Source organism: Canis lupus, chromosome 7 (genome assembly GCF_003254725.2).
Source record: "Canis lupus dingo isolate Sandy chromosome 7, ASM325472v2, whole genome shotgun sequence".
NCBI classification, from domain to species: Eukaryota; Metazoa; Chordata; class Mammalia; order Carnivora; family Canidae; genus Canis; species Canis lupus.
This window is the reverse complement of record NC_064249.1, coordinates 1,478,199-1,489,282: the sequence shown is the minus strand read 5'-3', so window position 1 is coordinate 1,489,282 and position 11,084 is coordinate 1,478,199. Positions and strand designations below refer to the sequence as shown.

At 60.6% G+C, this 11,084-nt stretch overlaps 1 protein-coding gene across 1 annotated transcript; it reads right to left on the bottom strand.

The window, feature by feature from the left end:
- Positions 1–8,304: 8,304 nt before the first annotated feature.
- On the bottom strand, positions 8,305–10,823 carry PHLDA3 (pleckstrin homology like domain family A member 3). Its single transcript, XM_025458563.3, has 2 exons — positions 10,302–10,823; positions 8,305–8,969 (listed from the first exon to the last, which is right to left on the bottom strand). Exon 1 carries the CDS (start codon positions 10,748–10,750, stop codon positions 10,367–10,369), a length of 384 nt encoding a protein of 127 aa, XP_025314348.1. The 5' UTR covers positions 10,751–10,823; the 3' UTR covers positions 8,305–8,969; positions 10,302–10,366.
- Between the last annotated feature and the right edge of the window lie 261 nt (positions 10,824–11,084).

The following is an 11,084-nucleotide window of genomic DNA, read 5'->3' as shown; positions in this document are numbered from 1 at the left end:
CCCGAGATACAGGAAATGGAGAAATAAGAGTGCCCTTGCTGCCAGACGGCACTCCCCAGGACTGCAGCACCTGAGGCTCCGTGGGTATGTGGGAGCTCGCAGCATATGTGTGTGTGTGTGTGTGTGTGTGTGTGTGTGTAACACCATGCAGCAGGCTCTGCTCAGTAACCCCTGACTAGGATCCCGGGCCTCAAACACCAGAGGCCAGGACAGCAGCTCTGAGCTCTTGATTGGCTGTCATAGCCATTGAGCATCATTCCCTTGGCCTGGAAACCTCAGAATCACGATGGGTGGGGGGAGGGGCTTACTGGAAACGCTGATTCCCGGGCTCCAGCTCGAGAGGGTTGCAGGTAGGGCCAGGGTTCTGTGCTTTCAACAAGCGCCCCGAAGGCTCTGACCATCTGCTTGATGTGGAACCTACTGACCTACTTCGACTCCTTTGTTTTACCAGTGAGGAGCACGAGGCCTGCCACTTGCCCAAGTCTCCAGAGCCAGATATTGGCCCGTCTGAATGGGGACCCAGAGTGCCGTCCCCTCGGCCCAGACTACCAGCATTGCCACTGACAGCCACTTAGAGGTCCCCTCCGTGCAGCCCACCTGACTACACACCTGCTCTCAAGGGGAGGGGTCCCCCCCATGCAGCCCACCTGACTACACACCTGCCTAACATCTTGCAGGCTCTGTTTATTTGACATGTGCCGGGAGATTGCCCCAAGAGGCAGGAAGCCCCGGACAGTTGGCGCAGACATGCACACAGCCACACACACATAACCACTCACACACAACGTCACATTTGCTCTTTCCACGGTCTTTACTGAGCACCTGCTATATGCCAGCCGCCGGCGTAAGGATCCAGTAGTGAGCATGGGAAGGAAATACAGGGCCCTGCCCTCCTGCACGTTCCAGGATAGGAAGATAGTGAACCCGAGGGGCTGCGTCAAGCAGCCAGGCCGTGCCCAGGCTCAGAAGCAGCTGAGCAAAGGAACAAGGGACTGGCTGCTGAGGTGGGGTACACCCGTCACCAGACTGTGCAGGTGGCCCTCGTGGCTGTGAAGCTGGGAACCCGGGAGGCACTGGGCAAAGCAAGATGGACCCAAGTTCCCCTATATGCTCCCAGGCGTCCCTGATCTTATCATGAGACCTTTTATATTGAAGGTGTCTCAGCCCAGCCATGGGTGCTGACAGCAAAGAGGACTTGTAGGCTAGCCGAGAGGAGCCCCCAGGTACCCAGCAGAGGCCAAGGAGAAAGGCCTGAGAGAAGGTCCCCTGCCTAAACTCCTAAGTGGCCCGGATGCATGCGTGCCCCAGCCTGCCAGACAAGGACTGGGTAGGAGCATTAGTCTATCGAACCCCAGACTGGGTATTCACTCGGGGACCATGGCTCAGCCACGCAGAGGATGCTTTCCTTCCCCGGGCCTCAGATTTACCATCTTATCTATCAGGAAATATTCCAAGCTCTTCCTGTTGTGAGAAAACAGGATGGTACCTGAAGGTTCCTTGAGAGCCAGAGCGCTGGAGACAAACACAGAGGGTGATGATAAACATTCCGGGACTGAAGGGTGGAGACGGTGGGGGGTGGGCTCCAGAGACCTTGCCCGGAGAGGGGTCTGTCCTGTCCTGCGGGAGGACAGGCTATTCCGGGCTGGCCCTGCGCGGTGGACCCCCAGACTGGGAGAGACGCCACTGGCGCGTGTTTGGGAAGTGGTGGAAGCACAGAGCCTGACGTCTCCCTTTGCACAAAGAGCCGAAAGCTCCAGACCGCAGCCCTGCCCGCCCCAGTCAAGTGTAATGAAGAGCCGCTGTGGCTCCTCTTCGCTTCCACTGCTGCGTCCGTGAGCATGGAGCACAGAGCTCACCTCCCTGGCGGGGGGCGGCTCAGCCGGGGGCTCCCCGGGGCTGCCGGGCCCAGCTCTGCGCCCTGCTCCGCCGGCTCAGCCCCCTTGTGCCGCTTGCTCTGCTCTCCTGGCGGGGAAGGGGCTCCTCTGGATGGAGGGCTCCGAGCCACTGGAGTGGAGCCCGGGGAGCGGTGCCGGCGGAGATCATGAGGGCACAGCCCAGTCAGGACAAAGGGACCTCGGTGGAGCGTGGCCTGCTGTCTCCATCCTCACGCACCGGGAGGTCCCAATGGCGAGAGGCACCGGGATGTCACGACCGCGTCTCGGGGCTCAGAGTTGGGAGGCCTGAGTCTACACCGAGCCGCTGTCCACTTCTCTGAGTGTCACTCTCCCGGCTCCGAAGGTGGCCACTTCTCCCGGAGGGATGTCAGCCTGGGCCCGTTTAGGCCACGCCCGGAAGGCTGGTTATTGGGACCCGTGAGAGCTCGGGCGAGCCTTGGCGGTTTAAGTCGTTCATTTACAGCTTTCTCGCCGGGGGTGCACGTAGGCCGGGGGCTCATCACAGGCTTAGCGCAGCGCAGCAATCAGGCCACCGTGGGACCACGCTACTGTGCAGCATCCAGGTGCCTTATCTACCTTACAGCGTTCCCTCAATTAGTTCTCGCCGTGATCCCAGGAAGTAGGCTATTATCATTCCCATTTTGGTGAGGAGCCAACTAGCACTGCCAACCAGAGACCCAGCAGGGCCTCACTCAGGTCTGTGAGGAGGGCGGGGCTTTCACTGCTACCTGAGGGCCTCCACGCGGATGGCAGGAGGCTCGGGCCCCACGTGGGCACTGACTAACCAGTCACTGTCTCCTCATTGGCTCCCACCTTCCTGTCCCATTTCCACCATGGCTCTTGGGGCCTTGGGACTTCCTAACTGATTTCCCTGCTCCCAGGGTCTCCCTTCCCCAAGACCACCACTGACACCCCTTCTCAAACCCAGGGCTCACCCCACCTCCCCTGCTCTCCAGGATGGGCCCAGCCATTCCACTCTAAGAAAGCTAATTTGACTTCAAAATAGTAAGAAGGAAGGAAGGAAGGAAGGAAGGAAGGAAGGAAGGAAGGAAGGAAGGAAGGAAAGGAAGGAAGGAAGGAAGGAAGGAAGGAAGGAAGGAAGGAAGGAAGGAAGGAAGGAAGGAAGGAAGGAAAGAGGAAGGAAGGAAGGAAGGAAGGAAGGAGGGAAGGAAGGAAGGAAGGAAAACAAGGAAGGGAAGGAAGGAAGGAAGGAAGGAAGGAAGGAAGGAAGGAAGGAAGGAAGGAAGGAAGGAAGGAAGGAAGGAAGGAAGGAAGGAAGGAAGGGAAGGAAGGAAGGAAGGAAGGAATGAAGGAAGGAAGGAAGGAAAAGAAGGAAGGAAGGAAAGAGGAAGGAAGGAAGGAAGGAAGGAAAGAAGAAGAAGAAGAAGAAGAAGAAGAAGAAGAAGAAGAAGAAGAAGAAGAAGAAGAAGAAGAAGAAGAAGAAGGAAGGAAGGAAGGAAGGAAGGAAGGAAGAAGGAAGGAAGGAAGGAAGGAAGGAAGGAAGGAAGAAAACAACCAGAGACACAGAGATTTAGATATGCAAACATTTATTACCACCTTGTATGTAACAGGAAAAAAAAAAATGCAGGGACACCCGGGTGGCTCAGTGGTTGAGCATCTGCCTTTGGCTCAGGTCATGACCCCAGGGTCCCGGGATCGAGTCCCACATCGGGCTCCACAGGGAGCCTGCTTCTCCCTCTGCCTGTGTCTTGCCTCTCTCATGAATAAATAAATAAAATCTTTAAAAAATTGCAAAGAACATGGTGTGCAACAATAAGAGACTCGTTTGTCAAATAAATAACACTAAATATAACAATAACCTACAGGCATGAAAATGCTTATTTAATGTCATGGCTTCATAACACAATATATTATAAGTACAAAAAAAAAGCTGGGATATAATGAACCACACATAGTACGACCCCATGTGTGAAAAATAATCGCCTTTCACATCATATATAATGATTACACGTCGCGTATCTACTCGTGTAGAAAGAAACATAGAGGGAAACACACCAAAGAGTCAACAAAGATCATCTCTGCCAGATGGGAACGTGAACGGTGACCTTTGTTTTCTTCCTCACAATGAGCTGTCCTCTCACATTTTTCTTCAAGGAACAGGTTTGTTTTTTTTGTTTTTTTTTTATAAATTTTTATTTATTTATGATAGTCACAGAGAGAGAGAGGCAGAGACACAGGCAGAGGGAGAAGCAGGCTCCGTGCACCGGGAGCCCGACGTGGGATTCGATCCTCGGTCTCCAGGATCGCGCCCTGGGCCAAAGGCAGGCGCCAAACCGCTGCGCCACCCAGGGATCCCAGGAACAGGTTTTTGAAATAAAAACGAAGGGGTGCGGATGCGTTAAGCTCAGAAGCCTTGGGATGGGTTCCCGCTGCCGACGGATGAAGGCGGACCCTGGCCAGGCGGCAGGCTCCGGGTCGGCCCACCTGCTCTGTGCTCAGCCCTCGGGTTGTGTGCAAACCGACTGTGCCTCCCGTGCCAGCCCCCATCCTCCTGCCGGGCACCTTGGCACAGGTAGTTGCTGCCCCTGGCAGGCCTTGCTTCCCTGCTTCTGTCTGATGGAAGCCCATCCTCCGTTCCAAAGACCACCTGCATCCCCGGCCCACCTCACAGCCCTGTCCCCACCTGATGGTCCCCTCCCCTCCCCTCCTTGCCACCCTCTCTGCCTCCATTACCTTGGGAGATAGCGCGGGCTTCTGTACCTGTGCAGCAGAAACAGGTGCTCAGCAAAGGGCCAGGCTCAGTTGAATTGCATCGTGGCCGGGGTCCAGCAGAAGCAGAGGTGACTGAGGAGCCCCTGCGGACGCCGGGCTGTCCTTCCTCCTGGCAGCCTGCGGTCGCCTCCAGGAACAGCAGACGCCTCCCGAGGCCGGGCTGGCAGTGCCCCGGGGCCATTGTGCTGCCGCTCTGGCCTTGGCCTCTCCCGTGGGCCCTCCGTTGGGGCCAAGAGCCGTGGGCAGAGCTGGCTGCTGAGCTAAGCAGGTGGGAGAGGCAGCGCTTCCTGTCCCTAGGCCGGGGCGGAGGGTGAGCCACCAGCCCAGGTTGCCCAGGACTGAGGGGTTTCTTGGGACACGGAGCTTTCCGTGCTTACACCAGGAGGGTCCTTGGTTGCCCTGGCTGGGTGTGAGCCTTCCCTGTGGACCTCTGGACCTAACCCTTTCTCCCAGCTCCTGGTCAACTTTGTCCCGGCGAACTGTGGGTTCAGTCAGTCATTCACTCCTCTGGTGAGAGTGAATCCTCTGGTGTTGGGTTGAGAGCACAGGCTAGGGTCCCCCAGGCTGCACCACCCAACAGCTGCTCTGGGACTCGGAACAAATCGCCGAACGTCTCTGGGCCTCAGTTTCTTCATGGGAGCTGTAGCACCTACTTCAGGCGGAAGCATTGCACGATGCAATGGTTGCACAGTTCTGGGATCGGCTGGCGCAGAGCGGGCGCGGCGTACCCTCTGCATGACCGGGAGCCTGTGGGTAGCAGACCCCGAGGCCGCAGGAACATACGCCCGACGGGTGCTGCCCGTCGGCCGACAGGCAGACAAGCACGCCAGCAACTGCCAGGCAGGGTGACTAATGGGCGAGCTATGGCCACGCGGAGGAGACAGCAGATCGTCAGCCCGGCTGGAGGCAGAGCAGGGGAGGCTCCTCCGAGGTGGTGAGCCAATGACACAAAAATGTGCGGGAGGAGGGAGGTGCAAAGGCCGGGGAGTGGGGGGCAGCCTTTGCCAGCCGGGAATGGGGGCGGCTGCCTGCGGGACCCGCGTGCGGGCCGGGCCGGGAGGAGCAGCAGAGCCCGGCTGCGGCGAGGGCACCACCGAGGAGCCTGGGCTCGCTCTGCTGCCCTGCGGCAGCCCCTAGAATGTGGAAGCAGGATAAGGAGTTGCTTTCTGGACAGAACAGGCCGTGGGCCCACGGCCACCAGAGACCGGTCCTGGGCCTGTGGGACAACTGCCCACGGCCCCCACGTGTCCCCAGACTCCGGGAAGGGCTGGCTGGCAGAGCCGCGCACCCTAAGCCCTGCAGGCCTGTCCTCACAGCCTCCCAGCAGCGCTGCCTGCGGATCCCCTCCGGCTCCTCGCACCACCTTCCCTCACCGCTGCCACGGGCTCACTCTTGCCAAGCCTCAGCCCCGGCCTCAGCTCACCCTGACCTGAGCAAGCCCATCCCTTCTCTCCTGCCTCCCCACCCGCAGCCCCACGGGCCCAGCAGGGACTTGCCCTTTCTCATTTTCCCGTCTGTGACTCACACGTCGGGGGGAGGGGGGGGGGTGAGGCCAGGGCTCCCAGGGCAGCCCCTCCCTGGCCGGATGGCGTCCTCGGGCCCAGCGGAGCAGCTTTTCCATCTCATGCATGTCTGCTGGCACCGTCAGGGCGTTTGTGCCCCCAAAGAGGCTTTGACCCCACCCTGTGGTCCAGCCAAGCATTCCTAGGGTGAGGGCTATGCTCCATTTTTAGAATTCAGAGTTGCCAGAGCAGTGAAGACACCCCTAAACCCATGAAGCAGGGTGTCTCCCTCCCCAGCAGAGACAGAGACGCCCCAGAGGTCACATCATCTTTAAAAAACTAAATTCTGGGGCCCCTGGGTGCTCAGTCGGTTAAGCATCTACCTTCGGCTCAGGTCAATCCAGGTCCTGGGATCCGGCCCCTGCATCAGGCTCCCTGCTCAGGGGGGAGCCTGCTTCTCCTTCTCCTCCCACCTCCCACCTCCCACCCCTACCCCTGCTCATGTTTTCTCTCCTCTCTCTCTCCCTCTCTCAAATAAATAAAATCTTAAAAAAAAAAAAAAAAAACTAAATTCAGCACGTGACACCCCCCACCCCCATCTCTGTGCTGAGTTCTTGGTGCCTTCGGGAAGCTCCGGGGCTCTCCGCACAGCAGCAGCCACCACCTCTATACTGTATACCGGGGCCTACGGCCTTCTAGGCTCTGTGCTGAGGGTTCCGGCTGCAGCACACCCCTCGCAGGGCCTGGGACGCTCCTAGCAAAAGGAGAACCTGAAGCTGGGTTTGGGCAGGAACCAAAGCATAGTTGGAACCGACAGGGCTGCGTTCCCGAAAAGCAGGGGGCACCCTAGTCAGCTTCCTCCTCCCTGTCCTCGGCTCCGTGTGGCCCCTACCCTTGACACCCCGCGTGGCTGTGCCCCCACTGCCCTGAGGCCAAGCTCCCAGGATGATCCACTGAGGCCAACCCAGAGCTGGGCACAGAGGGCAGAGCCTGCCGTTCCGCTGGTTGCTCATGCCAGCTCCGCAGGCACCAGCTGGCATTTTGTCTCTGCGCCGGACTCTGGGCTCCTGGGGGCAGACTGTCCCTCATCCCAGCGTCACCAGTGCCAAGCACAGTGCCTGGCCCGTGAGAGGCCTTCAGGATGAGTTTGGGTTGCCTTGCATCTCAGTCCCATCGGCTCCCACTCTCCCACCTCCGAGGGCCTGGCTGCATCTTTCCTTCTTTCATGCTGGAATCCCCGCCGCTGGTCACCTTTGGGCTTGGTTGGAAGAGCAAGGATTCTATCTTAGAGGCCAGCGTGTTGGACGGAGAAGCCAACCTTCCCATTCTCGTGGCTCCACCAAGGAAGGGGTAGCAGAGACCATCTGCCCGCACCCCACGCATGCCTGGGCACCCCCCCCCCCGCCCCAGCCAGGGCAGACGCCCCCGTTGATCACAGCAGACCAAGGGAGCCCGGATCTTCCTCGGCACTGCTCAGGGTTGGCACGGAAGAGGACGCTTCCTCGCCACGCCGGGATTAAGCTACTCATGAGACGGATATAAAGCCTAATGAGGTAACGAGGGAGCTGTTTGTAACAATCCGCTTGTAATTTGTAAGATTTGTAAGTTCTTTTTCAACTGCGAGATGCAATCCGGGTAGATGAGCAAGATGCTTCTGAGGACTGAGGTAGGGGACAAAGGATAAGACGGTTTTGGCGGAACAGCAGCAGAACCGTGATGGGGGAACAAAGAGGCTGGAAGCACAGAGCTCCTTAAAGAGACGCCTGCCCGACTCAGTCCCTGTGTAACTCAGGCAGCTATTTCTCGGTTACTTCGGGTTCTCCTGGGCTGAGATTATCCCTCCTAAACTACCCGGCAAGGAATCCTTACCGCACAAATGTAGAAAGCCTGAGTATATAAATGACAGGGAGACAAGCTCTGCCCAGAACACTGAGCCACCTCCCAGGATGGCAGGGGTGGCATGGCCTTCTGGAGAAGCAGCATCTACGCAGGCCGAGTCGGCCGATATGATACCCCTCCTTCCCAGGACCCCTGAGGCCATGCCTCCTGGGGTTGCGACGTCTCCCTCTACCCAGGCTGGAGATTTCAGAATGAGCTGTGGAGTGCAAAAGCAGGGGTAGGAGAGGGATGTTCCGAGCACCGGGCCTCTGTCGGCAAAGAATTCCACTCAGCAGTGTAGTCACTGCCCTTTGTAGGGCATCTTCATTTTGGGATAGGCATGAAATGATAATGGCCAGACCCCCACCCTACCCCCACCACCTCCAGGCCTAGCACCACAGTGGGGGGAAGAGGGGCAGGAGGTAGGGGAAGAACTGTGCAAAGAGAAGGCCTGGGTGGGTGGGGGTCCCAGAAGGACCCAAGCAGCAGGAGAACCTCCACGTGTGGGCCTCGGGGCCCGTCAGCTCCCCCCACCAAGGTGAGTCCAGAAGCGATGCCAAGGTGGTTCCAACTCTGGGTCGCAGGCTGGCCTCCCGAGTCCCGAGGCACCAGCTGAGCCCCCCACAAGGCAGTGTCCCCCTCCAGGCACGCCACCAAGCTGGGGACTCACAGCAGTCTGCAGGACAGACGACGGGGGGGCTGGGGAGGAGATGCTCGGATGCCGGCTCTCCACCGCGGGATAGAAGTCAGGCCTGTGGCTACAAAGCACTGAGCTGGGAATGTCCCGAGAGTCAGAGCATCCAGGGGCTGAATCTTCATCCTCAGCCCCATGTGGCCTTCTGGTCTCCTCCCCAGGCCCCGTCCATTCCTTCAGCTCCATCGCCTCCTCCACACGACCCTGGCTCCTGCCTTGGCATATGCAGCACAGTCATGCCCCTGAGAGCCAACAGGGCCCGGAAAGCTGGCAGGAAAGAACAGCAGTTAGGGCAGGGGCAGACCCTGGCGTAGGAAGTATAAGCTGTTTGACCCCAGAGCCTCCCAACCTTCGCCACCTCAGGAGAAAGGGAGAAAATCACGTTTGTCCAACACACTGTGACCAGTGGAGGAACCTGCTTTCTCCTAGTCCCCTTGAGGCCTGAGGGATCAATATGGACCAGTTCTCGGTTCAGCAGATCTGTCTTCTCCCAGCCTCTCAGCTAACCCTCAGTCCGGTCAACAGGAGGGTCCAGGGCCTGTATGGTGCCAGACGCGGCTCCCAGGCTCGCTGGGACTACTTGGTAAGGTGGAGAAGCCGTGGGGCTGGAGGGCGAGGTAGTGTGGGAGGGGGAGGTGAGGGTCAGGGGGAGAGGCGTTTCCACCAGAGAAATGAAAACCCGAGTGGTACAAATCCTTCCTCGGCCTGGTTCCTAGTTCCCACAGGGAGGGAGTGGCATCTGGGGAAGAGGGCACGGGGCTGGGAGCCAGGGCTTCTAGGTTCTATTCCTGGTCCCTCCCCTGGGTCTTCCTGACCACAGATCCGCCCCTCACCCCCTGCCCTACTGCTCAAGGAGGATTAAGACATCACAAATAACAAACCATGACCCCATCCTGCACCCGTCCACCCACCCTGTCCCAGTTGCCCACCTCCTTCTCCGGCTTCTGCTGTGGCCCAGCTGAGCACTGGCTGGCGCTCAGGGGCGGGTAGACAGGCCCACTCCCCTTTGGCATCAGCGGCCTGCCCCCTCCCCAGTACTTCTGGTCTGCCAGCAGCTCAGCCCCGGGATCCAATGCCCGCTGTCAAGATCGGGTGCTGGAGGCCTGGCCCCGGGCTCCTTGGCCTCTCCCTGAGGCCTCCCCTGGGAGCTCGGTCCTGTTCCCAACCCCTGGTGACTCTGCTAAGTGAAGGGGATGACCTTTCTGTCCCAATTCCACACTCAAACTCTTTCCTGAAGACTGTTTGTAGCACAGGGAGGGGGAAACGTCAGTTCATCACACCCCTGGCCTGGCCAGCGCCCTGAAAGCCATGCGGGGAGGGGTGCTGCTGGAAAGCCTCAAGGGCGTGTTCAGGCCAGCCCCCCTCCACCTGTGCCAGGGCAGATCCAGCCTGCAGGGCCCGGCCCTTCCATCTTCCTCCCCACCCCCTGGGGCACCCAGGACCCTCCGGGTGCTGCTCAGGCTCCGGGGCTCCTACTCCTTGTCGGCCCTGGGGGGGCTGGGCTTTGACGGGGAACGCTGGGGGGGGAGTCCCTCGCTTTCTCCGTGGGGCGAAGAGAAAGGACAGAGGAGAGAAGGGGGCTCAGTCCCAGGGGCTTACCTGCCTTGACCTCTGGGCGCCACGTGGGGGAGGGTGCGGCGCGGGCGCGCGGCCGGGAAGCGGGCTCAGGACACAAGGGTCCCGGGCCCGAGGCTCTGCCTGGCGCGCACCGTCTGGATGGCCTGCTGGTTCTTGAACTTGACCAGGCCCAGGGTGATCTGGGCGTTCCAGCCCGGGTCCTCGAGCGGGCAGCGGAAGTCGATCTCGCCGCCGCCCTCGGTCACCAGCGTGAAGTAGATGTGGCGGCCGGTGCTCTCCACGCACTCCACGGCCTTGATGCGCGCGAAGCTGAGCTCCTTGGGCCGGCCGCCCGTGCCCTTGGCCTCGAAGAGCTGCAGCCCGCGCTCGGTGAGCACGCAGCGCTTCCGCTTCCACAGCTGCAGCAGCCCGCCGCTGCGCTTCTCCAGCACGCCCTCCCGGAGCACCGCCGCCGCCGCCGCCGCCGTCATGGGCGCCCCGGGGTCCCGCTCGGCCGCGCCGGTCCCGGCGCCGGGCCGGCTGCCCGCGCGCGCTGCCGCCTGCGCCCCTCCGCGCCCCTCCGCGCCCGCTCCCGCCGCCCCTCCGCGCCCCTCCGCGCCCCGCCGCGCCCCGCCGCGCCCCGCCGCCCCGCCGCCCCGCCGCTTTCCCGCCCGAGCCCCGCTGCGCGCTCGCCCGCGCCCTCCCGCTCCGCTGGGCTCTGCCTGCGCGCTGGGCGGCAGCTCCAGGGATGTGCCCTTACATGTCCCCCGGCTCGCCTCCTGCGCCGCGCATTCCTGCCCCGGCCCGCCCTCCCCTCCGCGCCGC

Coding starts and splice junctions, on each gene's coding strand:
- PHLDA3 (XM_025458563.3), bottom strand. CDS start 10,750: ATGACGGCGGCGGCGGCGGCGGCGGTGCTCCGGGAGGGCGTGCTGGAG.